At 51.5% G+C, this 26,480-nt stretch overlaps 1 protein-coding gene across 12 annotated transcripts in view; it reads right to left on the reverse strand.

The window, feature by feature from the left end:
- COBL (cordon-bleu WH2 repeat protein) overlaps nucleotides 1–26,480 on the reverse strand; it is a 263,034-nt gene that overhangs the window by 174,713 nt on the left and 61,841 nt on the right. For 10 of the 12 annotated variants that reach the window (XM_067745677.1, XM_067745672.1, XM_067745675.1 and 7 more), the window contains exon 2: nucleotides 387–590. In XM_067745677.1, coding sequence (XP_067601778.1) covers nucleotides 387–583 — 197 coding nt within the window. In that variant the 5' untranslated portion in view covers nucleotides 584–590. Of the gene's footprint in view, nucleotides 1–386; nucleotides 591–18,090; nucleotides 18,206–25,696; nucleotides 25,717–26,480 lie in introns of those variants that run through there. The other 2 variants (XM_067745680.1, XM_067745678.1) reach the window with 2 other exon arrangements.

Consider the following 26,480-nt stretch of genomic DNA (forward strand, 5'->3'; position numbering starts at 1 on the left):
CATACTTCCGAGAGTCAGTCTGTAAGTGGACCCGAGGATGGTCACTCGGGGGGCTGCCCCCGGGCTGTGCAACTTCAGGGCCAAGGATGCCGGCCCCACCTGCGGTGGTGGTCACCTACTCGGAGGTGCTTATGGGCCTGAGAGCCCCCTTCCTTCTGAGCCCACCTCTAACAGGAGTGAGCTGCAGTCCTAAGGATGAGGGTGTGCGTGGTGGCCCAGCTGGCATGCAGCCGGGCCGCCTGCGACACTGCAGGTTGTCTCTAGGCCCAGATTTACACCCCAAGGCCCTGGTCCAGCCCAACGCGGGAGGATGCGCCCACTCCTCAGGTCTCGGTGGATCTGCAAACTGGACGGCAGAGCCCTCCTTGCCGCGCCCAGGCCCTTACCTCCCGTTGACCACACTCTTCTTCTCCAGCCCGCTAGGCAGCACCACGGTCATGGCCACCACCCTGCCGTCCAGCGTCTCCTTCCTGCTGAGCAGGTTCTGCGGGGGGCTGGGGGACGCATCGCGGGAAGGTCTCTGTCCTCTGTGCACGTTGGGGGTGGTGGGCCCCCCGGGAGGGGGCGGAGCACGAGCCTTCATCTTCCTCCTTGAAAGGTGAGAACAAGAAGGACTGAATGAGGTGGCAGCTTCCAACCCAAAGTTAGCAAATCACTTGTCGATGGCCAGCAGCTCCTAAGGACCTTTCCTCCTAATTGTCCAGTCTTATAAGTGCTTAAGGCCTTCTGAGTTGCACAAACTTTTAAAAATCAATATATTACAACAAGGACCTACTGCATAGCACTGGGAACTATATTCAGTATCTTGTAATAACCTAAAATGGAAAAGAATCTGAAAAAGAATATATATATATATATATATATATACACACATATACGTGTATGTGTGTGTATAACTGAATCACTTTACTGTACACCTGAAACATTGTAAATCAACTCTACTTCAATTAAAAAAATCAATATATTAGCACTCTTCAACATAGAGAAAATGGACAACTAAAAAAAGTAGAGGATGCATCATTTTTTTTAATTGAAGTAGAGTTGATTTACAATGTTGTGTTAATTTCTGCTGTACAGCAAAGTGATTCAGTGATACGTATATATACATTCCTTTTTAATATTCTTTCCATTATGGTTTATCACAAGATATTGAATATTGTTCCCTGAGCTATGCAGTAGGACCTTGCTGTTGATCTATTCTATATATAAAAGCTTGCATCTGCTAATCCCAAACTCCCACTCCATCCCTCCCCCAACCCCTCCCCCTCGGCAACCGCCAGTCTATGGTCTATGGAGGACGCATTTTTGAAAGTAAGTGTTCCTGGAAAGAAACAGCCTAAAATGTGTTCCCCTCCTGGGAGTGGGCTGGGGCAGCAGAGTTTGCTTGGACCAGTCCTTTCTGAACCATTGACTGGGTTACAAATCCCAGCTAATTAAGGGGTCTGCATTGCTCTAGCTGAAACCGCTGGATCCACAACCAGCCGAGAATCTGGAGCCCATGGGTCCACGGTATTGAGGATGTGACAGGACTACATCAGGAGGTACTAAATAAGCCAGAAAATCCACCAGACCAACACCCACAGACACGGGCGCTGTGGGCGGAGGTGGCAGTTTAGTGGCAGGGGCTACAAGTGATGGTATTTTAACACGACACCTGCTCCCCCTCTGTTTTCACCTTATTTCTGACTGTGCTTTGAATTCTCAGTTCACCCTGTAGATTTCTAAACACCTGTCAATAAATCACCCACTCTGACAAACATTTTTAGAAATTCTTGTCTCCTCCACATTATTCAGGGGAGGCAACGGACCTTACTTTGTGTAGGTGTTTTATTTTATATTTAGGTACATAGGTGTTTTATGTACAAGTACATATATGTATACGTATGTGCATGTGATGTGTATGTTTATGTGCATGTATATACATGCACACATTTATTTATATGTTTCTTATTTATATATAAGAATCTTATTTTACAGAGGCCCTGGGCATTATACAACAAGAACTGGCATTTACTCAGCATCAGGACCTATGCTAATAATACGCTTAGGAAGCTCACTTCATTGAAAATATTTTGCAGTTGAGAACACTGAATGTCAGTAAGATCCTAGCTCCCCCGAAGCCCGGAGCAGGGATGCAGAACAGGTGTGTCTGGCTCCCAGGGCCTTGCCCCTCCCCACCTCGCTGTGCTCCCGCCTGCCCTCTTCCAGAGTGAGGAGCCACAGAGAGGCCACGTGAGCCCTCAACGTTGAACTTCTCCTGCAGAGCAACGTGCTGGGGCACTCTGGCCCAAAGCATCAGACACCAGAATTCCATTTCTAGGAATTTATCCTAAAGAAACAATCCCACAGGAATGCATTGTGGGAGGTTCAAAGATACTCAGTACAATGCAATTTATAATGGCAAACGTATGTAAGATATTCTAACCACAGGTCAGAAAGAGAGAATTTCAATAAATGATGGTACTAAAACAATGTTATACCAGTACTGGTTAAATATACTTTTTAAAAGCAATTTTTATTTTATATTTGACTATTGTTGATTTACAATGCTGTATTGGTTTCAGGTATACAGCAAAGTGTTTCAGTTATACATATATATATATATATATATTCTTTTTCAAATTCTTTTCCTATTTAGGTTATTAAGAAGAATCAATATTGTCAAAATGATTATACTACCCAAGGCAACCTACAGATTCAATGCAATCCCTATCAAATTACCAGTGGCATTTTTCACAGAACTATAACAAATAACTTTAAAATTTGTATGGAGACACAAAAGACCCCAAATAGCCAAAGCAATCTTGAGAAAGAAAAACAGAGCTGGAGGAATCAGGTTCTCTGACCTCAGACTATACTACAAAGCTCAGTAATCAAAACAGTATGGGGCTTCCCTGGTGGCGCAGTGGTTAAGAATCCGCCTGCCAATGCAGGGGACACGGGTTTGAGCCCTGGTCCGGGAAGATCCCACATGCCGCAGAGCAACTAAGCCCGTGCACTACAACTACTGAGCCTGTGCTCCAAAGCCCGAGAGCCACAACTCCCGAAGCCCAGGCGCCTAGAGCCCGGGCGCCTAGAGCCTGTGCTCTGCAGCAAGAGAAGCCACCACAATGAGAAGCCCGCGCACCACAAGGAAGAGTAGCCCTCGCTCGCCTCAACTAGATAAAGCCCACGTGCAGCAAGGAAGACCCAAGGCAGCCAAAAGTAAATAAATAAAATTAAAAAAAAAACAAAAACCAGTATGGTACTGGCACAGAAAAACAGAAATATAGACCAATGGAACAGGTAGAAAGCCCAGAAATAAACCCACACAACTATGGTCAATTAATCTACAACAAAGGAGGCAAGACTATACAATGGAGAAAAGACAGTCTCTTCAATAAATGGTGCTGGAAAAACTGGACAGCTACATGTAAAAGAATAAATATATTTTAAATGTATATAAGTTGATGTTCCAAAATGCTCAATACAGACATTTTAAGAAAACAAATTTTGAAATATTATTTGTTTTGAGAAATACCGTTTATAAGAGAAGTATGCGTTATAGCAATAGATCACAAAATAGTCTAGAAAGACAAGGCAAAGAATTAGTAACAATGATCTCTGGGTGATGGGTACCATGACATTTGTTTTGCTATTTTCACTTCTATGCATTTCCTAATTTTTTCTATAATATCACCTCTCTATGCATTAGTTGTAAAATGAAAGAGGTCATTTAAAGTGGGGAAAAACAGCAAATAGGGTTCAGATGAGGCCTCAAACCATCACTGTTCACTTCACTGGCCAACACAAGACTTAGGAATGACACCTGGGTTTCATCCTCTACCCTGATAAGTAGACATAAATTAATTCTCTTTTTTTCTTATTAAAAACCTTATACCTACATCATATTTTTTGTAATTTTTATGCTTTATTCTTATTCATTATATACTTTTTCCTTTAAACTTATAGAAATAAAGATGAAGTAGGAAACATATATTGCACTGGCCTAAGGACTGTGTAGTGTTAATTCATTTACTCCTCACAATAACACTGTGAGGAGGGACTGCCATTCCCAGTTTATAGGTAAGGAGTCTGGGCACACCTTTCTCAGATTACAGACAATTTGTTTCCAGAGCCTGAAGTTTTAACCAGTGCATCCTTCAGCCTCTATTAGGAAGACCAGATATCGGCCCATTATACAGATGGAAAAGTCAAGGCAGAGAGACTGGTTATGTGTTCCTTCATTAATCAACCATAGGTCTCGGCTAGAAGCCCAGTCTCTGAGCAGTCCACCTGCCATTAGCATTACCTCCCAGAAGCACTTTCAGGAAAAAATCATTTTTAGGAAATAAGTATACTTTCCAAGTAAACTACATTTTATTTCTGGGTACTAATAAAGCTGGCTTTACAATGGAATATTACTCAGCCATAAAAAAGAATGAAATAATGCCATTTGCAGCAACATGGATGAACCTAGAAATTATCATACTAAGTGAAGTAAGTCAGACAAAGACAAATATCATATGATATCACTTCTATGTGGAATCTAAAATATGATGCAAATGAACTTATCTATGAAACAGAAACAGACTGACAGACAGAGAACAGTCTTGTGGTTACCAAAGGGGAAAGGTGAGGGGGAGGGGTAAATTAGGAGGTTGGGATTAACATATGCACACTAATATATATAAATAGATAAACAACAAGGATTTACTGTATAGCACAGGGAACTATACTCAGTACTCTGCAATAACCTAAATGAGAAGAGAATCTGAAAAAGAATAGATATATGTATATATATAACTGAATCACTTTGCTGTACACCTGAAACTAACACAAGATTGTAAATCAACTATATCCCAATAAAAAAAGAAAAAAAGCTGGCTTGAAGGCTTGAACTCCTTCAGAACACGCTGAATAGAAAAGGAGGCATTTGTTCATTCAGCCAGCACTGCGATGGGGGCAAAAGAGGCAGAAGAAATGTCTACTGCCCCAGATTTTTCCAAATAAATGCTGTCCCCACCACCCAGAGTCAGCTTTGGGACACTGTTTCCATCCCAACCTCCTCCCCATGTCTACTGCTGCACCCCCAAGCCCTCATCACTAACGTCTGCACAAATGCAGTCTCTTCCTACACCCCAGCCTCCTGCCACCCAATCCTACTGTGACCCCCTCATTCCACAAACACGCACTGAGCGCCACCACGGATGCCCTTCATCTTCTCACGCTTTGCTGTACATAGCAGCCCCGGCCACACAGAGACCAAGACGCTCCCTGCGGCCACACAGAAACCACGATGCTCCCTGCGGGCTGCACGGATGCCCAGGAAGGCTTCTGTGGGTCCAGTGCTGTGTCATGTGCCCATGTGTGAGTGCACATGTGTGCATGTGTCAGTTGGCCAACATTGAAAAAACTAGAATGTTTCACAAGAACACAATGAATTTCTGGCTTTTTTTGAAAAAATTAAAAATCAAAGATCTGATTGGGCTCTGAACACCTTCACAGCAAAACCCAGCTGTGTGTGGCCATCTGGACCCATAGACTCCGGGCCATCACACACCTGTCCCCTGTGCAGCTGTCACAACATCCAAACCACAGCGAAAAAGCCCTTGAAAATCAGGGCTCTCCACGGACCCTCAGTCCTGGCCCCTCTTGGATCTCCCCCACTTGGCTGGTAACAGGACACTGGTCCCTGATCCTGGAAGCACGATAGTCCCCCCTTGCCTTTGCCTCACCATCTGCGTTGGAGGTTTTGATCGCTTGAAGACACAGCTCGAAACCATGTCTCCTGAGAAAGCTCCAGGTGCTTCTGGCCTCCAGACACACACGGCTGAGCTCAGGGGTCTCTACCTGCATGCAGAAGCACCTGGGAAGCTTAAAAAGTGTTTACCTGCCACCACGAACCAATCAAATCTGAGTCTCTGAGAGCTGGTTTATGTTAACGATCACATCTCTTTAGAACAGAGGCTCCTGTCTTAACACGGAAATGGCATATGGTTTTAGCTGTGATTTTGTATCATTTGATAAAAGCAACTGATAGAAAAATATACAGTTAATATATATGTTCATAACTTCACGAATCTGTTTTTATTTCACAGAATAACATTTGCAGATTTTCAGAAGTGCACGTGGAAAATTTCACACCAAAAGTGACTGCCTGGGGTGCGGATGGATTTGTGGACCTGAAACCAAGCAGGACCCTGTGGGGCTCCTGGGCACGGAAGCCTTGTTTTTAGGGGACAGACTCCAGCCTCCATGCCCTTCCCTGAGTTCCAAAGGGCAGGATCAAACAGTTGCTAATCAGGGAAGGGAGGGGATGCAGAGACAAGGGAGGAGCAGTCAGGAAACAACAGTGTAGCCTTGGGGCAGGGTCCTGGGTCCCCCTCAAGGGATACACAGAACAATATCTTTAAGCTCTTTATAGAACTAAACCCCCCCCAAAATGGAAGATATTAGCATTCTTCATTCCAGAGAAGATCTCATCAAGAGACCACCTGAGACCAGATTAAAGTAACCAGAGAAGCCCATTAGGAAGAGCCGGCCTGAGGCCAGTTTAAGGAATGCAGGCCCCGCACACACCCTGATCTTGATCGGCAACCCCCGCCCTTGAACCGTCACTATAAAACTCCTCACCAGATCCCCTCGGGTTGGGACACACAGTTCTGAGGGGTACCAGCCTGCTGTGTCCCCCTGTGCCTGGCAAAGCAATAAGTCTATTCTTTTCTACTTCACCCAAAACTCTGTGTCTAAGATTTGATTCGGCACCAGTCCATAGAGGCTGAGTTTTCAGCATCAGACCCGCTTCAGAAGCTTCGTGTGTGTCCGCGAATGTCCTGGCCGCAGAGGTCCCACCCGCACTGTGATTAATCTCTTTATGAGGCAAACAAGAACCTCACTTCTTCCACTATTAGTTAATATCTCCAGAAGGCAGCAGGTGCTGTACGAAGGCTGTCTGTACGCTCAATATTTAGCACACTGCTCTTCATATTTGTAGGTTCTTAAAAATGCTCATTGATATTGATGTTGGCAACAGTGAAATTATATCAGTTTCAGCCTACAAGGAACTCAGCAGACTTACAAAATCTTGAGACAACAATGAAATTGAAGAACTCTGCATGGACCGCAGTGGTGGGGTGTCCACCTACAGAGGAGGCTGTGAGCATCCCCGAGGATGTGCAGACTTTGGAGATGAGGGAGCAAAAAACGTGTATGGTGGGGGAGGAAAAAATACTGCAATGCACATCACAGAACGAGATGTCAAACAGCACTGATGGGCTGACTATACTGCCAGACAGTGTACCAGAGTGCTGTGGGTTTTCCAAATATGCTTTATCTCTTACTCAACCATAAAAAAGAATGAAATCATGCCATTTGCAGCTACATGGATGGATCTAAAGATGATCATACTAAGTGAAGTAAGTCAGACAGAGACAGACAAACATCATATCACTTACATGTGGAATCAGAAAAAAGAAAAAAATACAAATGAACTTATTTCCAAAACAGAAAGAGACTCACAGACATAGAAAACAAACTTATGGTTACCAATGAAGAAAGGGTGAGAGGGATAAACTAGGAGTTTGGGATTAACATACACACACTGCTATATATAAAATAGATAACCGACAAGGACCTACTGTATAGCACAGAGAACTAAACTTAATATTTTGTAATAACCTATCTATAAGGGAAAAGAATCTGAAAAAGAATATATATATATGTGTTTGTGTGTGTGTATATATATATATATATATATATATATATATATATGAAACTGAGTCACTATACTGTACACCCGAAACTAACATGATATTGTATATCAACTATACTTCAACAGCAATAAACAAATAAATAAATAAATAAATACTTTGTCTCATCTGACCCTCATAGTCTAAAGGATAAGATCTCCAGCTCTCATTTTACAGTTGGGGGAACTGTGCACAGGTGGGTTCTAAATAAACAGGTATCCCACAGATACTTGGGGAGTGCCTAAATTACTTCTTTCAAGGGACCAGAGGATGTTTTTGTGTCTGTTTTGTCTGGAGGAGGCGCCCAGCTACTGTGGGAAGAAGTTCCCAGGTGGGACGCCGCTGAGGACCTGGCTGACCCTGTAGCCAGCGGGGTCCCTGAGGCCTTGGGAGGGGAAGTCAGGAGTTAGGTGAGGGAGGCAGCGTCTGGGGAAACAGTTGGAGAAGCAAGCCTGGAGAGGCAGCAAGTACAGCCCCAGGTCCACAGCACGAGGGCTGAAGTGGAGGTCAGGTGGGGTGGAGAGAGGATGCCCGGACAGAGACGCCATGAGGGAGAAGATGGGCTGGGGTCGTGGGGAGGCCACTGCACGTCACCCAGACTCCTGCAGGAGGCTCCACAAAGCCCCACAGAGGATGCATCCTGGGGCTCGGCCAGCAATCGGCTTCCCGTGGATGGAGTTCGAGATGACAGTGACACTCCCAGTGTTAAGTGGAGTGAGTACGGGCAGAGGGAAAGGAGCAACTGAAGACATCTCTCAGGACACTCTGGGGTCCTCGCTCTCAGACCAGGCACCTCTGTGGTCCCAGCCACTGAAAAGCCCTGGAAGCGGTGTTAGTGCGTGCAGTCTGCAGGGTGACGGGTCTGCAGATTTAGGATGGGGCTGCCAGGAGGGACAAGGGCACTGAGAACTCAGTTGTGGCCTGAACCTGGGCGCCTCCTGGTCTCAGGTGGGAAGGCCAATCCCCATCCTCCGTTTCCCCTCAGTCCAGTGTGACTGGCCCTCACACCTGGACAGGGGCTGACCTGGCCACACCTGGCCACAGCAGAAAAGAGCATCTCTTAGGTGGTCCTGTGTGTGCACCTGTGTTGTCTCAGGGGAGTTTCCTTCCTGGACCTCAGTTTCCAGGTCGGTGAAACTGGGGGCTTCCAGTTCTAATAGACTAAGTCACAGAAAAATATAAACCCAAACTGCCACCATTATATCACATTAAATTAAGCTGCAGTCAGGACTGGGGTGGCCACGATCAAAAAAATCAGAAAATAACAAATAATGGCTAAGACATGGAGAAATTAGCACCCTTGCCCACTGCTGGTGGGAATGTGAATTGGTGCAGCCACTACGGAAAACAGTACGGAGGGGCCTCAAAAAATTAAAACTAGAACTACCATGCGACCCAGCAATTCCACTCCTGGGTATATACCCCAAAGAATTGAAAGTAAAGACTCAAAAAGATACTTGTACACCCACGTTCAGAGCAGCATCATTCACAATAGCCCAAAGGTGGAAAGAACCAGAGTCTATCAACAGATGATACACACTGTGGAATGTTATTCAGCCTTAGAAAGGAAGCAAATTCTGACACCTGCCATAAGACGGATGAACCCAGAGGACATTAAGCCAACTGAACAAGCCAGGCACAGAAGGACCCCGATTGCCTGATTCCACTTACAGGAGTTCCGGAGGGCAGCCAAGTTCACACGGGGGCAGGAAATAGAAGGGTGGTTACCAGCGGCTGGGGGAGGGGGAGACGGGTAGTTTTGTTTGATGGGTTTAACAGAGTTCCGGTTCGCTGAATGGTTCCAGATGGAAAAAAGTTCTGGAGATGGCTGCACAACAACGTGAATGTGCTTAACATCACCGAACTGTATGCTTCAACACGGTTCAAAAATGGTACATTTTACGTCATGTGATTTTATCACAATTTAATCGTTGCCTCCTAATAAAATTAAGTTTTCATCCTAATAAAATTAGACTTCATCCTAATGAAATCGTTTCATCCTAGTAATGGGATCAGCTGGTACTGTGAGTCTTACTGCCAGGGCTCGCTCCTTCTTGGGGGCCCCTCAGCCTCTGTCCCACCACCCACGAGAAGCTTCTCTGGCTGGGGGGCAAGGCGGAAGATGCAGGACCTGACAGGGGTGGAGGCTCATGGGCCCCTTAGAGGAAAGGGAAGGAAGGGGTGAGGCTGCATCCGCCCAGGGGAGGGAGCCCTGAAGGGAGCAGGGCCCGAGGGCAGCGAGGCATCTCTGCTGCCCCCCCATCCTCCTGCATCCCAGGAGCATCACAACACCTCAGGCTGTGTGTTCCAGGGTGTAACCGTGGGCAGAAGCTGCCCAGGTGCACGGACCCCCCAGGCCCCTCCGCTATGAGCAGCATCTCCACACGACGTGGTCGCAGCACCACTGACCTCCTCTGCCCGGAGGGACCACTTCGGACCACCTTCACTCGGTCCAGGGAGGCCGAGGTGCTGACCTTGGAAGGTCTGTGCGGGTGTCGGGCGTTTGGGGTCACCTGAGTCTGGGAGCGTGTGGCCGTCAAAGGGCCAGGTTTGTGCCCCAGTCTGAGGACCCACCGGGCAGGGACCCAGGGCCTGGCCCCTCCTGGGCACACCCCGGGAGGCTCTTCAGGGCATGAGCTGCTGAGCAAGCCACTCACCTGCCCTCTGCTCCCTCCAGGAAAGCAGCTGGGAGTGCCCGGGCAGGAAGGACTTAGCAGATGAAAACAATAAAAATAAAAACATTCCTGGCATCTCAAAGGTAATCCATCTTAACACCATCACGTAAAAACATTTCTGGCATTTCAAACAGCATCAGTCAGAGCTCCACACGGTTTTATCTTAAAACCATCACATAGTTCTGACCCAAATGTCAGGGCCATGTCTGCTAGTTACCACATCAGCGGGGGCACTGCCAGACGGCTTTTTCCGCCCAGAGCCCTTCGGTGTGAATCAGGAGGCGGAGACGCTGCCCCAACGAAAGGCAGCCGATCCAAGACGGTGTGGGCTGTGCGTCTGACACCGTCTGGGCTCAGTGAGCGCAAATCCCAGGGCCGGGTCCAGGCGGCTGAATGAAAACCGACCTCCAGGCCGTGGCTGGCACCCAGCCAAGCTGGAGGGGCCCGGGCAGGCAGGGCTGCAGCCTGAGAAGAGAACGTCCACACAGCTCTCTACTTCCCTGAGCACAGTCCCAAGGGCGCTCTGCTCTCTAGTGTGACTCTCCACGGATGCCGAGGCTGGTGCCCGTTCCGCCGAACGAGCAGCCTGCAGGATCCCCGCCCATTTACCATGCTGGCAGCCCGGGCAGGAAGCGGGGTGAACAGCGTCTCCTGGAAGGGAATTTCAAAGTGCAAAGAAATTTGAAGCCCGCCCAAATTTCAAAGAAAAACCAGACCAGGCCACTCGTGGTTCTGATCCGCCGGTGAAGCAAGCTCTGGCTTGGTGGGTCTGTTGGCGCTGCAGGCAGAAGGGGTCACCGTTCTCTTCTAAGAGTCTTCCCAAGCAGAAGTTTGCTTCCTCTCCGAAGAGTCAGAAAACGGGACACGAGCTGCCCTGGTTCTCAGGGTCAGGTCACTTCCAGGGTCACTGGATTCTCCTCCAGCTCTTGGACGCGAGGTCTCTGCTCATCCCCAGGGAGGGAGCAGCCCCGAGGCTGCCAGGCACTTGCGCTGAGAGTCAGTGCAGGAGGCCTGGGGTTCTGGGCAAATGGCCCCGGCCGGCCGGCCTCCCGAACCTGACTCTGAATTGAGTCACCTCCTTGGGAGTCGTGGGTGCCGCAAAGAATTCCGTGATCTGGGAATCACTGGTTTGGAGGAAGCATCAGAGAAAGGCGGGCAGGAATGACAGGCTTTTAATCATACTATCACAAACATTATCCTTCACACCTAAAGACTTAACTTCTCCTACGAGCAGTGCCACGCGTGTCTGGGAAGACAGTCTTCCACTAAACAAATATGTGGTGGTCTCATCACATCCCATCCTAAGATCGATGACCACAGCTGTAAGTCACCCTCCACGGGATCACGGTCCCCAAGGCTGGGCATCAGCTCACGTGACACAGGAAGAAGGATGGTACAGCCACGAGGGCACGGAAGGCAAGAGTGCTCCGCAGGGACTGGTAAGGGCTCTTGATTTAGGCTGAGTTCACAAAGTTGCAGGAGATGATGTGTGAGTGGTGACATGAGCAATCAGACGGAGGTGGTAAGGACAAGCGTGGGCCTGAGGCTGTCCCCAGCAAGGACGGTCATCCTGACGGCACCAAGGTGGGGAGGGGCCCGGGATGTGGGCACATTCCAGGAAGGCTGGCATGTGGTGAGGCAGGGGGATGCGCACAGACTGGGTTAGGGAGGGACCCTGGGCGTGCGGAGGGGGAGACGTCGGGCATCTCCTATGAACGCTGAAGAACAAAACAGGCTCTTCTCGCAAGGCACATGATTCACACGTGCACACGCACCCACACGTGCACACATGTACACACACAGCTCTGGAAGGCAAGTTCACAAACAAGTGCAAATTTAAGGCAGCTGACCATCAGACCCAAAGGAGAAATCCCACCCTCATGAGAAACAAGAGAGGGGCAGGGGTCAGACAGAATCAGGGGCAGAAAGATCTACGGAAGCAGGACTGCGGGAAGGTCGGAGACGTTCTGAGAACGGCTCCACCTGGGCGAGGATCCCGTGTGCCTGGCGTCAGCACCCGAGATGGCCGAGATGAAGACTAGGGTGCTGGCCTCCCTGGTGGAAACACACCTAAAGGGTGAGGTGTGCAGACAGCCCCAGGGAACACACACTCCCCTACATCCCACCCTAAAGGGAAGGCCGTCCCGGCCCCAGCGGTCTCCGGTGGGGTCTGAGGGTGGACACTTTATTTCCCTTTAAGCCCATATGTCTGTGAGCCAGGCTGGCGGGGGGTGAAGGTGAGGACATGCAGGCAGGTGTGGGCGGGGGCAGCATGTGCATCTGTGCTCGCGAGGACCTCAGGGTCTACACCTGCAGCTACCCGCGCAGCGAGGACTCAGCACATGCTCAGCACGAAAGGGAACCGAGTCAGTGCTTCTGCCCTGCTTTCTGGCGGAAGAAACCTGATTTCGTGCCACTGACAGTGCTGGTTTCAGAGCTGCCCGCTCGTGGACACAGCAGCCTAGGAAGTGTGAACGCATACGCCAAGGCTTTTTCAGTGAAGGCACTGAACACTCACAAGGGACGGGCCTAGCAAACACTCCGGGATCTGCCCAGGAGGCCGGGACCAGCCGCAGATGTTGTGGTCTCGCTGTTGTGAGGCTTGAACTAGGTAACATACGTAAGATGACTGGCCCAGGACCCGGTGAGGGGCAGGTGCCCCCAAGAGGTCACGTGTCCGTACAGGCTCTCACGCCCCAAAGAGGGTATCTGACTGATGACGAAATCTGCAACGGACTTAGTACTGTGCTAAGTTCATTTCTAGCCGGAAGGCACACAACGGCTGCACAGAAACGAGATGAGGGCAGAACGTGCTTGAGGATGCCTGTTTATTTATTCTTAAACAGACACTTCACAGATTTTTGAGATAATTACTGAATTTTTAAGTAAAACTTTTGTGCAAGAAAATTTGTCTCTATAACACTTTTTTTTAAAAAACTAAAGTATACCAATCCCGGAAGATCTACAAAGGGATTCACTGGCAGCCCAAAGTGCAGAATATTTTGTTTTGACACGTGCAATCATTTCAATTTTTTTAAAATTAGTAGTAGCCTACATGAGGTCATCTGCATTCTACTCACTGCCACACTGCTCCCCACCAGGGCCGGGTGGGGCTGGGGACATGCCAGCAACAGAGAATGAAGGACTTCTGTCCCCTGTACCATGAGGGGTAAGGGACCAAGCCCTGCATCGCTTCAGTACAAACTAGCTTTTTCTTTGTTGTCTGAGAACGACATGAAGACCCTGGCCTTTTAATTAGCTGTGTGCACTGTTCAACAGGCAATGAGGACGATTTCATGTAACTGCTCTTTAGTTTCATGTTTGGGTGCATTATGAAATGTATCCAGCAGATTAATGGCATCTGTTTAAGTTATTTGCATTAAAAATAAAAGCAATGAGTCAGACAAAGGCAAATACCATGTGATATCACTTATACGTGGAATCTAAAAGAAGGCTACAAATGAACTTATCTACAAAATAGAAACAGAGTTACAGATGTAGAAAACAAACTTATGGTTACCAGGGTGCAGGAGGGGGGAGGGATAAATTGGGAGACTGGGATTGACATATACACACCACTATATATAAAGTTGATAAACAGCAAGGACCTACTGTACAGCACAGGGAACTCTACTCAATACTCCGTAATGGCCTATATGGGAAAACAATCTGAAGAAAGACTGGATATATGTATATGTGTAACTGATTCACTTTGCTGTACAGCAGAGAGTAACACAGTATTGTGAATCAACTCTACTCCAAGGAAAATTTTCAATAAATAAATGAAAGCAATCATGAAGATGGTGTCTATGTAAAGGATGGTCATCCTCTTAAAGCCAGAAGATTGATGTGCACGATAAGAAGCCGAAATACAAAGGTTTAACTTTTCACATTTAAATGGAATGTTGGCGGTTTCAGCTGGATTTCAGCCACAGAATGGGAGTGAGAGCCGTGATTCAGAGCGAGGGCTACAGGGCAAGAAGCCTGGTTCCAAGCCTGTCTCCTCAGCATCCCATGTCCCGCAGTGCCTGTCCCTGTCCCGGGGGTGTCCCTGGCGCTGCTCCTTCCTCTGCGCGCGACCCCTGTCAGCCTCACCCACTCAGGAACTGGATTTAGGGGAGGGACTTGGGTCACACCCGAGAAAGAGCCTTGAAGGGGGTCAGCATGAGGGAAGCGATGGACTGCTTCTCTTTTGTAAACGTATTCACCCAGTAGGTGGAGTTTCCCTTCTGCAAGGTATATTCTACAGTTTTCTCAGGAAATTCAGTGAAAGTTTAAACACATCAAGTACCTGCGTTGGCGGAGCCCAGGTGAGCTCTGGGCATCAGCCAGAAGAAGGGCCTTCCGCTGCTACCGACAACATCCTTCTGTTTATCCTTTCATGGGTCAGGAGATCCCAGGAGAAAGTGGAACCCAGACATCAGACCCCAAAGATGACGCCAAATATAGGCTAATAGGGTTGTTAGAAATGAGGGGAAAACATACCGTGGAGGCAGCAAGGGCAGGAAAGAGTGGTCTTCACAACGGTCGTCAACACCTGAAGCAAAAGGGCACAGAGCAAGGGCGTGTCCCCCCTGCCACCCCGGCCAGGGGCAAGGTACAAGGACACCACTGCTAACAAGACCTGCCTTCTGGCTGGGACACAAAGAGAGCAGTTCCAGAAAGTTTGGGGTGGTCTGGGATAGAATCCCAATTGGACAAAATCCCCCTCCACGTGATTCCCGTGGGCCCCTTCCCACCCCTCACCCCTTCTCCCTCTGCTAGATTCTGCACTCAAGCCATCATTTAAATCACAGATCGCAGTAGCCACCACGTCCTCGCTTACGTCCCCCCAGCGCTGCGGCGCAAGCACACCCACCTTGTCTGTCCCCGTCTCCTCGGTCCCCCCACGCCTCCTCCTTTGCTGCCTTGAACCAGCAAGCTCTCCCTCGTCGAGGGCTTCACACACTGTTCCCTGCCGGAAATGCTGTCGCCTCTCCTCACCCTGGAAGGCGCGCTCCTCAGAACGTTCTCTCCCCCATCCCTGCTGCGGCCCCGTAGAATGTTCTCCAGCAGAGCATCCGGCCAGTGTCTCTCACAGCGCTTCTCCCAGTCGGCACTCACAGGACTTGGACCAGACCACGGACCAGCCACGACTCTAGACTCTAACCCCACGACTCTCTTGGTCCCAGCAGAGAAGGTAACTCAGAGACTACTTGCTGTACAAGTGAGTCAGCTCCCCTCTGCTGTGATTCAGCTGCGTGTCACTGCCCAGTTGTGCGAGCATCTAAGAGAAGGTGGACGTCCCAAAACCCAGGCCAACACCCGGGGACAGCACGGCACTGCGGAGGGCGGGCAGGATGGGTGCGAGGGGGTAGCAAGCCCTCCCCAACCTCCAGTAACAGCTCCCACACCTCTGAGCCCAGCAGTAACCAGGGTTTTTAGCTCTCAGTTTCTGGACGTACAAGCCAGCCAAGTCCCAAGCACTTGGCATACATACGTTCAGTCCTCACAACAAGGGCACATGCAGGGTTACTCTCCCCACTGTACAGACGGGAAGACTGAGGATCTGACAGGTAAGGGACTCTCTCGGGTTCACACTGCCACGGGTCCTCCTGAGCCACTACGCGCCCCCGGCCCTCTCCCTAGTTATTTCCTGAAAACAAAAAACCCCAGGGTATCCAGCAGCCAATGCTGAACCGCCCAGGCTCTGTGCCATGTGCTAGAGGGTGGGCATCCCGCAGGGGCCACTGAGTTGAGGGGGTGGGTCGGGAGGCCCCCGCTGGGAAAGGTTCCTGGCACAGTCTGCTGTGATGTGGGGTCCGGACCAGCCTTGTCTAATAGAGCCCCCGAGGACGTCCTTCAGTGCTGAGGACACACGAATCACAGGCTGTGTTCAACATCCTCACAGAACAGAGGATGAGGCAGAGTCCCGGAGAGATGGGCAGACTGGCTGACGGCGGGAAGGTTCCAGGTCAATCCTCAGGGCTCTCCGAGCCTTTAGGATCAGGATCCGATGAGGGCACGATGCAACAAGACCCCTTCACGTATGTGCACGCGATTTCTGCAGACCACTGTGAGTCATGGGGGCCCCAGGTTCGAACCCCGGTGATGCCTTCTCTCAGGGTTCAGTAAGTACCTCGCGTCATCAGGGTACTATTCCTTCCTAGACAAGAATCCCTTCTAATGAAGGAGGAATGAGGCCAGTCCCTCTGATGCTTTCCCTACCATGTTTGCCTTTAAAAACAAAACTCAGGACAAGGGAAACAGTCAACGAAAGATCCAGATACATGTACCCACGGAATTCTCAAATGAAGAGGCCATCTTCAAGCGGCAGCCTGAAGGAGAAACTGCATCAAGAGAGGAACACCAGAGTCCCAGTAAACCAGGGGGAAATGGGCTTCCCGTAAAAACACTGCTTTTCAGGGCAACGGAGAGACACCGTCCTTTGGAATTCTGCCCCAGAACACCCTTTCATAGCTGCAAAGCACCTGCCAGCCCCGTGATACACTCTGCTGTATGCGGATCTGGCGAAGATATTGCCAGCTGTGTGTCCTACAGCAGACGACTCTGTCTGGGCAAGTACTGCCACTTGTCGGCCTCAGTTTCCCCAGGAGCCAAACGGAGAATGATTTCAGTGTTTATTATGGGGTTCACGTGAGGATTAGACAAGATGACTCAGGAAGTTTCTTGCAGGGCACTCAGTGACTATAGCTGTTAAAACGGCTTTTACTGTTATTAGCAGGTTTACTCTTTGGGACGAAAAAACAAGCCTCCTCCCTCTAACAAGGGCAGAGGAGAAGCTGACTCCTCTAGGTGTCCCATGAAAGCTCATTTGTGCAGCAAACGCATTCAAAACCAACCAAGAACCCCTACTCACAAGAGACTTTCACCGTCGTGACCTGGGGCTGGGAGAAGCTTTCAGTAACCCAAAATGAAACGATTAGCTTTCTTGATGGGGTTCTCAAAGACACAATAGCAAAAGCTATCCATAACACTCAGCAAACTTGACACGCGGGCCCGTGTACATGGGAACATGGCTATCTCAGTGCACATCAAGTACACATTCAAAGAGCAGCATTTGAGAGCTGAATCCCACAGCGGTTACCCAACCCCCAGAAAGTTAAGAAAGAGCCCGTGGGTGTGGATCACTTAGCCGGCGGCCAGGACTCCACGATGGAGCTGCGCAGAGCAACTCACGCCCCAAGAATCAGATAAAACCAAGAGTGACTGCATCGCTAAATGTTATAGAAAAAGGATCTCTCCTTCCAAAAAATAGTCTGCACCAGTTTACTGAGGTTTGAACATTCTTATCAAATGAAAGGAAACAGATCCGAGGAGAAAACTTACTGGTTCCCAAACCACCTGGCGATGTGTGCACACATCCCAAGCTGTGCCGGCCCCTCCTGGAGGCTTTGCTTTGCCCCTTTACAAGGAGCAGGGGGCACCTTATCTCACGGCCAGCGCGGTCCCAAGAGCTCAAGGCAAGAGCCCGTCCCTGGAGCTTCCCCGGATGGGAGCGCAGGGGAGAAGCAGAGCTGTGAGGACATGCAGAGGCCTCTGATCCAACCAGCCTGTGACTTATTCATAAAGGTGCCACCCAATGCAGGGCTTCCTCCCAAGCAAGCCCGCGGTGCCACGCCTGCCAGCTAAAACGGTGCTCCTGAGTCCCCCGCCAGGAGCAAAATCAATTTGCCTTGGCTCACCTGGTCCAAGGCTTGAACCTTCTAATCCAGAAAACAAACTGAAAAGGACCGAACGATCTGGGAGGAAGAGCAGAGCTGTGTCTTCAGCAAGGATGCCTGGCAGCTACCCGCTTCTTTCTGACAAAGCACGCCCACCACCTTCTCGGAGCTGCCGGCATGGACATCGCAGGTGGTCCCTCGGGGAGAAGCGTAATTATTCTTTGAGACACAAGTCAGACCCTCACCGTGGCTCACCAACCTTGTGCGACCAAGCATTTGCTGACTCTGCCTGAAGCAAGCCTTCCCATGTCCCAGGCACGATTCAGCACCTTCTGTGGCTGAAGAGCCTTTCTTTTTCTTTTCTTCCCCCCAGAAGCTATGTCGTCAGAAGCCCGCTGTGTTCCTGCAGCCACACTCCGTGCGGTAGTGAGGCTTCTCAGGCTTGAAGGCCATATTCAGTTTCTACCAAATATCACTGTCCCAGGATCACAGACGAGCTGCCAAACAGATAAGGTGGCAGACGCGCCACGAGGCCGCAGCGCCCAAGGGTCCCAGCGAGGGGGCAGTGGGCTTGGATGAAGGGATCTGGCTGTCAGGACAACACCCTCCCGCTTCGGGACCCCACAGTCAGCTCTGCCTGAGCTGCAAAGTCACCTGAGCTTCCTGCCTCCGGCCAGCAGCCCCCATTGTTCTGGTCGACTTCCTTCCCCGCAAGGGGAGGCACAGCCAGTGCAGCACAGCTCCAAGGAAGCAAGGAGTGTGCCGCCCCCCAGGAGCCCTCCAGTGAGACGCCATGTCCTCCGAGCTTCCGCACTGCAGTGAGGCCTCATCCACACCTGCCACCATCTCACACCCACCACCTCCAGAGACTGTGCAAGTCTGCTGGCTTCTAGACATTAGAAGCCCAACAAAGAGCCCCTCCAGGCAACACTTTCTCTGCCACCTCTCCTTGTAGGTTAGTGCTTCATTATCTTCTACTGCATTGTCATCTCCTCCCCCTCCTCTCCCCCTCCTCTCCTCTCCTCCCCTCCTCTCCTCCTTCTTCCTCTCCTCCTCTTCCTCTCCTCCTTCTTCCTCCCCTCCTCCTCCCCTCCCCCTCCTCTCCTCCTTCTTCCTCCCCTCCTCCTCCCCTCCCCCTCCTCCCCTCCCCCTCCTCTCCTCCTTCTTCCTCTCCTCCCCCTCCTCCCCTCCCCCTCCTCTCCTCCCTCTCCTCTCCACCCCTCCTCTCCCCCCTCCTCTCCTCCCTCTCCTCTCCCCCTCCTCTCCCCGCTCCTCTCCTCCTTCCTCCTCTCCTCCCCTCCCCCTCCTCCCCTTCCCCTCCTCCCCTCCCCCTCCTCCCCTCCCCCTCCTCTCCTCTTTCTTCCTCCCCTTCCCCTCCTCTCCCCCTCCTCTCCTCCTCCTTCCTCCCCTCCCCCTCCTCCTCTCCCCCTCCTCTCCTCCTTCTTCCTCTCCTCCTCCTCCTCCCCTTCCCCTCCTCTCCTCCCCTTCCCCTCCTCCCCCTCCTCCCCTCCCCTCCTCTTCTCCCCCTCCTCCCCTCCCCCTCCTCTTCTCCCCCTCCTCCCCTCCCCCTCCTCTTCTCCCCCTCCTCCCCTCCCCCTCCTCCCCTCCCCCCTTTCCTCCTTCTTCCTCCCCTCCTCCCCTCCCCCTCCTCTCCCCCTCCTCCCCTCCTTCTTCCTCTCCTCCCCCTCCTCTCCTCCCCTCCCCTCCCCCTCCTCTCCTCCTTCTACTCTCCCAAAGGCTGTGCCAAGCTCCCTCTTGGCCAGGCTCAGCCTGTCTCCTCCTGCTGCATCCTTACTCAGGTCACTGTCCTCTCTCGGGGACTCTTACCATAGACACTAAGGAATCTCCTCCTTCACCTGCCCTGCACACCTTGAGTCCCATCCCCACAGTCTGAGAGGAGCCTTCCTCAAGGACAGCTCCTTCCAACCACCCTCCTGGTGCAAAGCCCTCAGCGGTCCCCACTGCCTGCTGGGTTAACCCCAGACTTCTCCACCTGCGATGCCTCCATCCCAGCACTGTTTCTGCCACGCCCCCAGGTCACCCTCACTGGGCTTACCTGAACCTTGGTGCTCCGCACACAGGCTGAGGTTCCCCACCCAGGCCGTCCCATCCGTGAGTCCCTCACTGGCGAGTGCACGAGTGAGGTTGAGAAGGAGAGTCACAGGACTCAACCGTGCCCGTGGCCAGGGTGGGGGTGGGAGTCGAAGGGGTGAGTGGGAGAGAGGACCCCAAAGGAATGACAGGGAGAGGGTGGACAGCACCCAGGCTCACATCTCAGCATCACCGCTCACCACGTGACCTTGCACAGGGTATGCAGCATCCATCTCCTCCTCCAATAACGGGCTCATATAAAGATGCAGTGACTCACTCTCTGCAGGCCCGAGCTCAGGGCCTGGTGTCTGCGCCCCCAGCTGGTAACCATCATAGTGCAGGGTGGAATGGGACCCTCCCGATCTCACACCACCACGATGCCTCACACTGGGATGAGGACCCCACCCTCTGGTCCCCCTGCAGGTCTTGGCATAGAGGAAATCCCACCTGCTGCCCATCCCCCCTCCACAGAGAAGAGAGATGTCACCAGGAAACAAAGGGTCTCTATCGCCAGCGTGGCAGGCTAGTGGGACATCACTGCGCCCTACCCACTCCCCACCATCCGGCGCTTGGCTACCCCGCCTCAAACCACAGAGCCACCCACAGGGCTGGGCTGGGGGCCGACGCGCGTGGAGCTGCAGAATTGCAGGCCTGGGGCTGCCCGGGAGCGCTGGGAGGCATGTCCCTGGGGCTGGGGAAGTTCAGGAACCAAAAATGATGCCTGTTTGCTGCCTCACGAGATTGGGAGGGAGGCTGCTCGGAGCTGCCAGGTCAGCAGGTGACAGAGAGGGCCAATGATGGGCAACCTGCAGTCCCACTGGTCGGAGCCTACGGACTGGACTCCCAGTTCCTGAGGCAGGTGGATGCTGCAGGGCTCGACCCCCCAGAGGGAGGCACCTGGACGTGGAGCTGCCCACCAGGGCTGAGGCGGAAAAGGCTGCGGGGCCCACGAAGCAGGAGCGGAAGGGCCAAAGTCCCTGGACACTCACAGATGAGCCCCACAGGAGGACAGGGCAGCAGGGTGCCTGCTGCACCCAAGGGTGCACTGACCGGGTAGCAAGGGAAGAGCACAGAGCACCCAGGAGGGACAAGTGCCGGCTTCTTCCTCTACTGTCTGCCCCGCACCCAGGCCATGGGGCAGCACCCAGGGGCCCGAAGAGGAGCCTGACAGTGGACGGGGCAGCGGCCTCCCCAGTGGTGCCACGGTGAGTGGGGAGGCCAGGGTGAGGGGCTACGGAACTGCATTTCTTAACATCTGACAAATGAGACCGTTCTGGTGGGCGACAAGACTAGGGGCTATGGGACCTGCCCGAGACATAGTCCAGGAGGAGAGGATGGCAGAGGCCTGACGCGCGCTGACTGATGGATTCCATACGATGTTCACGGGTCCGACCTGTTCCAGAAACGGGCTGCACACCCTCATCTTCATCATCGTTTTCTTTTTTTTTTTTTTTGTGGTACGCGGGCCTCTCCCGTTGCGGAGCACAGGCTCCGGACGCGCAAGCTCAGCGGCCACGGCTCACGGGCCCAGCCGCTCCGCGGCACGTGGGATCTTCCCGAACCGGGGCACGAACCCGTGTCCCCTGCATCGGCAGGCGGACTCTCAACCACTGCGCCACCAGGGAAGCCCCATCATCGTTTTCTTCGTAAAAAAATGGGAATGGGCCAAAAATGAGAAGGAAGGAGAGCAGTAAAAAAAAAAGAAAGTAAAGGACCGTCATGAAGACCTAGTTTCTTCCTGGAGAGCAGAATTTGGAATTTGCCAACACCCACCTGAATGTGGTTCTGGAAGGATCGGGGAGGAGCCATACTGAGGGTCTGGACAGCTGAGCCCAGCAGCAACCCGGCACCACCCAGCACGTCCCCGAGGTCTGGTAGCACGGCTATTCTTATTTCCCAAAGGATAAAACCAGCAGAGATTTTTATGACTTTCTCCTACATGTTTATTAAATTTCTTCCTGGGCTGTCTGGCCATTAGTGGCCATATCCTGTGAAACTACCAGGTAGGCTGTGTGCAAGTTCAGTGATCAAGGTGATACGTAACAGGTAATTACAGAGATGATCAGGATAAATTATACAACACGTCACTATGGAAACGGCAAATAGTCTATGACACAAGAGCTATCAGAGAATATAAATACAAACAGCAATTCCGTTACTGAATATGCAGAATAAACGATGACAAACATTAATTAAAACAAAACTCTTGGGCGTCCCTGGTGGCGCAGTGGTTGAGAGTCCGCCTGCCGATGCAGGGGACACGGGTTCGTGTCCCGGTCTGGGAAGATCCCACGTGCCGCGGAGCGGCTGGTCCCGTGAGCCATGGCTGCTGAGTCTGCGCGTCCGGAGCCTGTGCTCCCCAACGGGAGAGGCCACAACAGTGAGAGGCCCGCGTACCGCAAAAAACAAAAAAACTCTTTATGGTTTAAGCACATTTGGGGGGTTACAACAGACATCTAATTATCTGTCGTGACAGAAAACCCCTTGGTTTCACACCAGCCTCCAAAAGCACACGCTGGCCAAATTAGCACTGATTTTAGCTCAAAAGACCTATGGCAAAACCTATGGTTTTCCTCCCGATTCACTGACAGAGCTGGCAAGGGGCAAGAAATACCAATACGCCATCCGTCACAAGTATACAGTGATTGGCTTTCAACAAGCCATACGGCTATGTTTTTTCCCTTCAGTGGGAAAAAAAAAGGAGCAGGTCGGTATTAAGTTCCTCCCGGCAAAGTGTGAAAAAAAAGAGCGAAACTGAGTAGGAATCCCGAGATAAAAAAGGCAGAGCAAGAAGCTAGCTGGGACGCCACACGCTCTGAAATGCATCCCTTGGCTTGCTGATACGACTGCTCCGTTTCTACTTACTTTTGTAAATAACTGAAAAGCAGTGAAATCCGATGAGCCAGCTTTCAGCACAGCTACTAACTGATTGGGACGGAATAGAGCCCTGAGAATTTCTCGGGAAAACGAACCCGACTCCCTTCACTGGAGTCCACTAACTCACCCAACCATGGTCGCCGATGCCCCTCGCCTGATGTCTGCCTCCCAGAGAAGCTCTGATCTCTGGGCCTGAGTCTTCACGCCTTCATTATCATTGGGAGGTTCCTGCAGACAAACTGCAGATTTGCTATAAAAACGCCTAAAGTGTGTACCTGCTACCTCAACTGTACTCACCTCGCGGTCTTAGGTCTGCCGCTGTTATAAATAGAATTTTCACTGCCCACAATACAAGGAAATAGCACTTTCTTTAGGCTGACATTATTTTATTTTCAAAGACGCCTTCAGTAAAGACAGCAGAGAATGAAGGCAGGAAAGCACAGGCAGAAATAGAGGCCGGCTTCTTGATTTTTAACTGTGAGGAGAGAGCAGTACAAAACCAAGAAGGTCCACTGGGCATTACCCATGTCAGTGACATTAGGGCATCATGCTCATATCAATTAAGACTGGTCTTAAATTTGGAAATTTAGGGGCTAGATATTACCACAAAAACTGTTAACTTACAGTAAAAAAATAAAATACTTTTGATAAAGTTTAAAAAGAAATAGAGGCCAGGGGTCAGTTTGTTTCTTATAGGGACCTTTCCTGGGTTCAGAGCTAAGCGCTGGGTGCCTTTAATTCTCCTTTGAAAGTGTGACACTTGATAACCTCCTTGTGAACTGTTTCTCAAAATAGGGCCTGGGCCCCGCGGCCGATCCCTGCGCTGGGAAAGCTGAGCTGGGAGCCTCCACGCTCTGCTGGATCAGCCCCTCCCAGGCCGCACAACTGGCATCTTCAGGCCTGCACCACCCGCTGGCGGGTGCAGAGCTGAGGGGCCAGGCCTGCCCCCTGACACCCAGGGTCCGAAGCAGAGACGGTGGGGAAACGCCATGCTTGTGGAACCCAGGGCTAATGGCCCATCCACCCAGCGCTGGACGGGGGCCTCTGGGGTCTCGTCCCCTTGTGGAAAGGAAGTGGGGAGGCAGGTCCTCCTTTGCGTCGCTGAACTAGCCCACCGCCCTCCTCCCACCTCTGAGGGGATCTGTCTTGGTCCCGCCTTTAGCCTCCATCCACCTCAAACACCAGATCGAAAAGCTGGGGTGGACACCAGAATTTTTACTGCAAGTCCGTGTTTTCCAGGGAGCAATCACATCCCCTCGACTCAAAGCCAAGCACCTGAAAGGGAGTCTTTGATGTCTGACCTCGAAAAGCTGTCCCTCTGCCCACCACCTAGGACAGCTCCCAGCCTCCCAAACCACGGGCCTGGGGCAGAGCCTGGTTGGAGGGCCTACAGTGTGGGACCCCTTCTTTAAGAGAGAGACCGGAGAGCACACTACAGAAGTCGGTCACGGCCAAACACGGGCAGCCCTGACGGTCCAGCCCCTGGGGCCTGCCAGGGTAGGGGGCCGGCCAGCCTCCCCAGCCCAGCTACCCCTGCTCTGGGCTCTTCCGGCCACCATTCCACACCCAGGCCCACCCCAAAGCCAGAACACGTCAGTCTGGCTGAACAAAAAGCCTTTGACTTTCTAAGCATCAAGGAGAAACTTAGCAGAAACTCAGGTGTCTCCCCAAACTAGGAACTGCCCTCTCCAGCAGGCAAGGGCCTCTTTCAAGTAAGCGGGGCCTAGTCTGCTCGGTTTGTCTTCTGAGAGAAGAAAAGGGGTGCTTCCTGAAATCCAAACTTCCAACCTGCCAGGCCGTCCACAGAGACCAGTCAGGACTCACCCTCCTGCCCAGTGGGGTGCAGAGGCCTCACAGGGAGTGTGGGAAGGTCTACAAATGAGAAAACCCGGTTCCTGTTTGCAAAGGACTCAAAATACAACGGGGGATTCAGACGTGGGGGGATTACAGACGGAGAAAGCAGGATCTTATGAGATGTGCAGAGGAAGAGACGATGAATTCTTCCAGCACAGAGAACCTCAGCCAGTGGCTGCAGTCGGCAGGCTTATGGGGAGGACTGGAGGGGGCCCCCCCAGGGAGGGGAGCAGTGGTGCTGGGTGGGGACTGCCCTCCCGGGCGAGCAGGCTTGAAAGAACCTAGACACCTGTCCCCTTCCGAACAAAGCAGCTCGGGACTGACAGCTGACACCCTGTCGTGTAGCAGATGCAAGCTCGCAGCCCCTCGGACGAGCCTCAGTTCAGACAGCGCCACACAAAGGAATGTGGGCACTGGGGGTGGGGGGCGGGGCGCCGCTTGGGTCCCGGGTCGGCTCCACACCAGCTGTCCCCCTGCAGCTCAGATGCCTCTCCTGGGAAGAGGACCAGGGGCAGCTCCCCCCCACCCCGCCCCGCAGTGAGGGGCACAGCACGTAAAATAAAGTGACCGAGGCATCTGGCACACGGACGCACTCGGGGATACAAGCCCACCTCGCACCTGTCTCATGATCCAGCCCCATGGCAGCCAGTCCCGCCCCCCAACCCCAAGCCTCTCCCCAGCCTGGACTCACTTCCTGACTCAGGGTGGCAGCGGCTCCCTCTTGAAGTCTGAGCCCGCCAGGGATGTGCTGGGCTGGGGACCACCTCATTCTGTCCCGCACACTGGGTCGGCACCAACGCTATACCTGGCTGCCCACCTGGCCTCCGAGCTGGTCCTGGGAGGAGCCCCTTCCCCCAGTTCCGACAACCGCTATTCCTTGCCCTTTGCTCCTTTCAAATCAAAACCGAAATGAGGAAGCAAGAGGTCCAACTGGGTGCCTGGAGCCCGAAGTCTTTTGTAACCTAAAGCTCGGCGGAGCTCTCCTTCCCTGGGGTCCAGAATCCCCCATCCAATCCCCACAGCCTCGTCAGTGTTTACCCAGATCTCAGCGAAGCCAACTGGCACTCGTTAGTGACTCTTAGAAGTTAAAACTTAATATGCTTTCCAGCTTGATTCCCACCTGTTAATAGGAAAAATAAAGCTTTTGAACAAAGCTACACCCTTCTCTACATCCTCACAACGATTTGTCCACAGTTTTCCCACTATGTTCAACAGAAAGTTACACTGAAAATTTACAAAAACCACTTAAAATGCAGCTAGCAATAATGCTGAGAAATGAACCCAGCTAAGGTGTTTCAGCGGAATTCACAGTTAAGCGCTGCTGATGTCAATACACCTAAACTATATGGAGATCAGTTAAGTCCCTCTATCATTGTTGTCACTTATAGAATAGAAAAGGCTGTAGTAACAAATTATGCTGTACATCCCCACAATTCTGTCACTAGCTTCTGAAATCTGAATGTGGTATTACCAAAACATATAGAATTATCATTGTATTTTGTCCATTCTGGGACACCTAGGGAAAAAGAATTAACTTTCAAGAGCTGCCGTTCTTTCAGAAACATTAACATGTTAGCAAAGAAAACAAA

Source organism: Pseudorca crassidens, chromosome 8, assembly GCF_039906515.1.
Source record: "Pseudorca crassidens isolate mPseCra1 chromosome 8, mPseCra1.hap1, whole genome shotgun sequence".
Lineage (NCBI taxonomy): Eukaryota > Metazoa > Chordata > Mammalia > Artiodactyla > Delphinidae > Pseudorca > Pseudorca crassidens.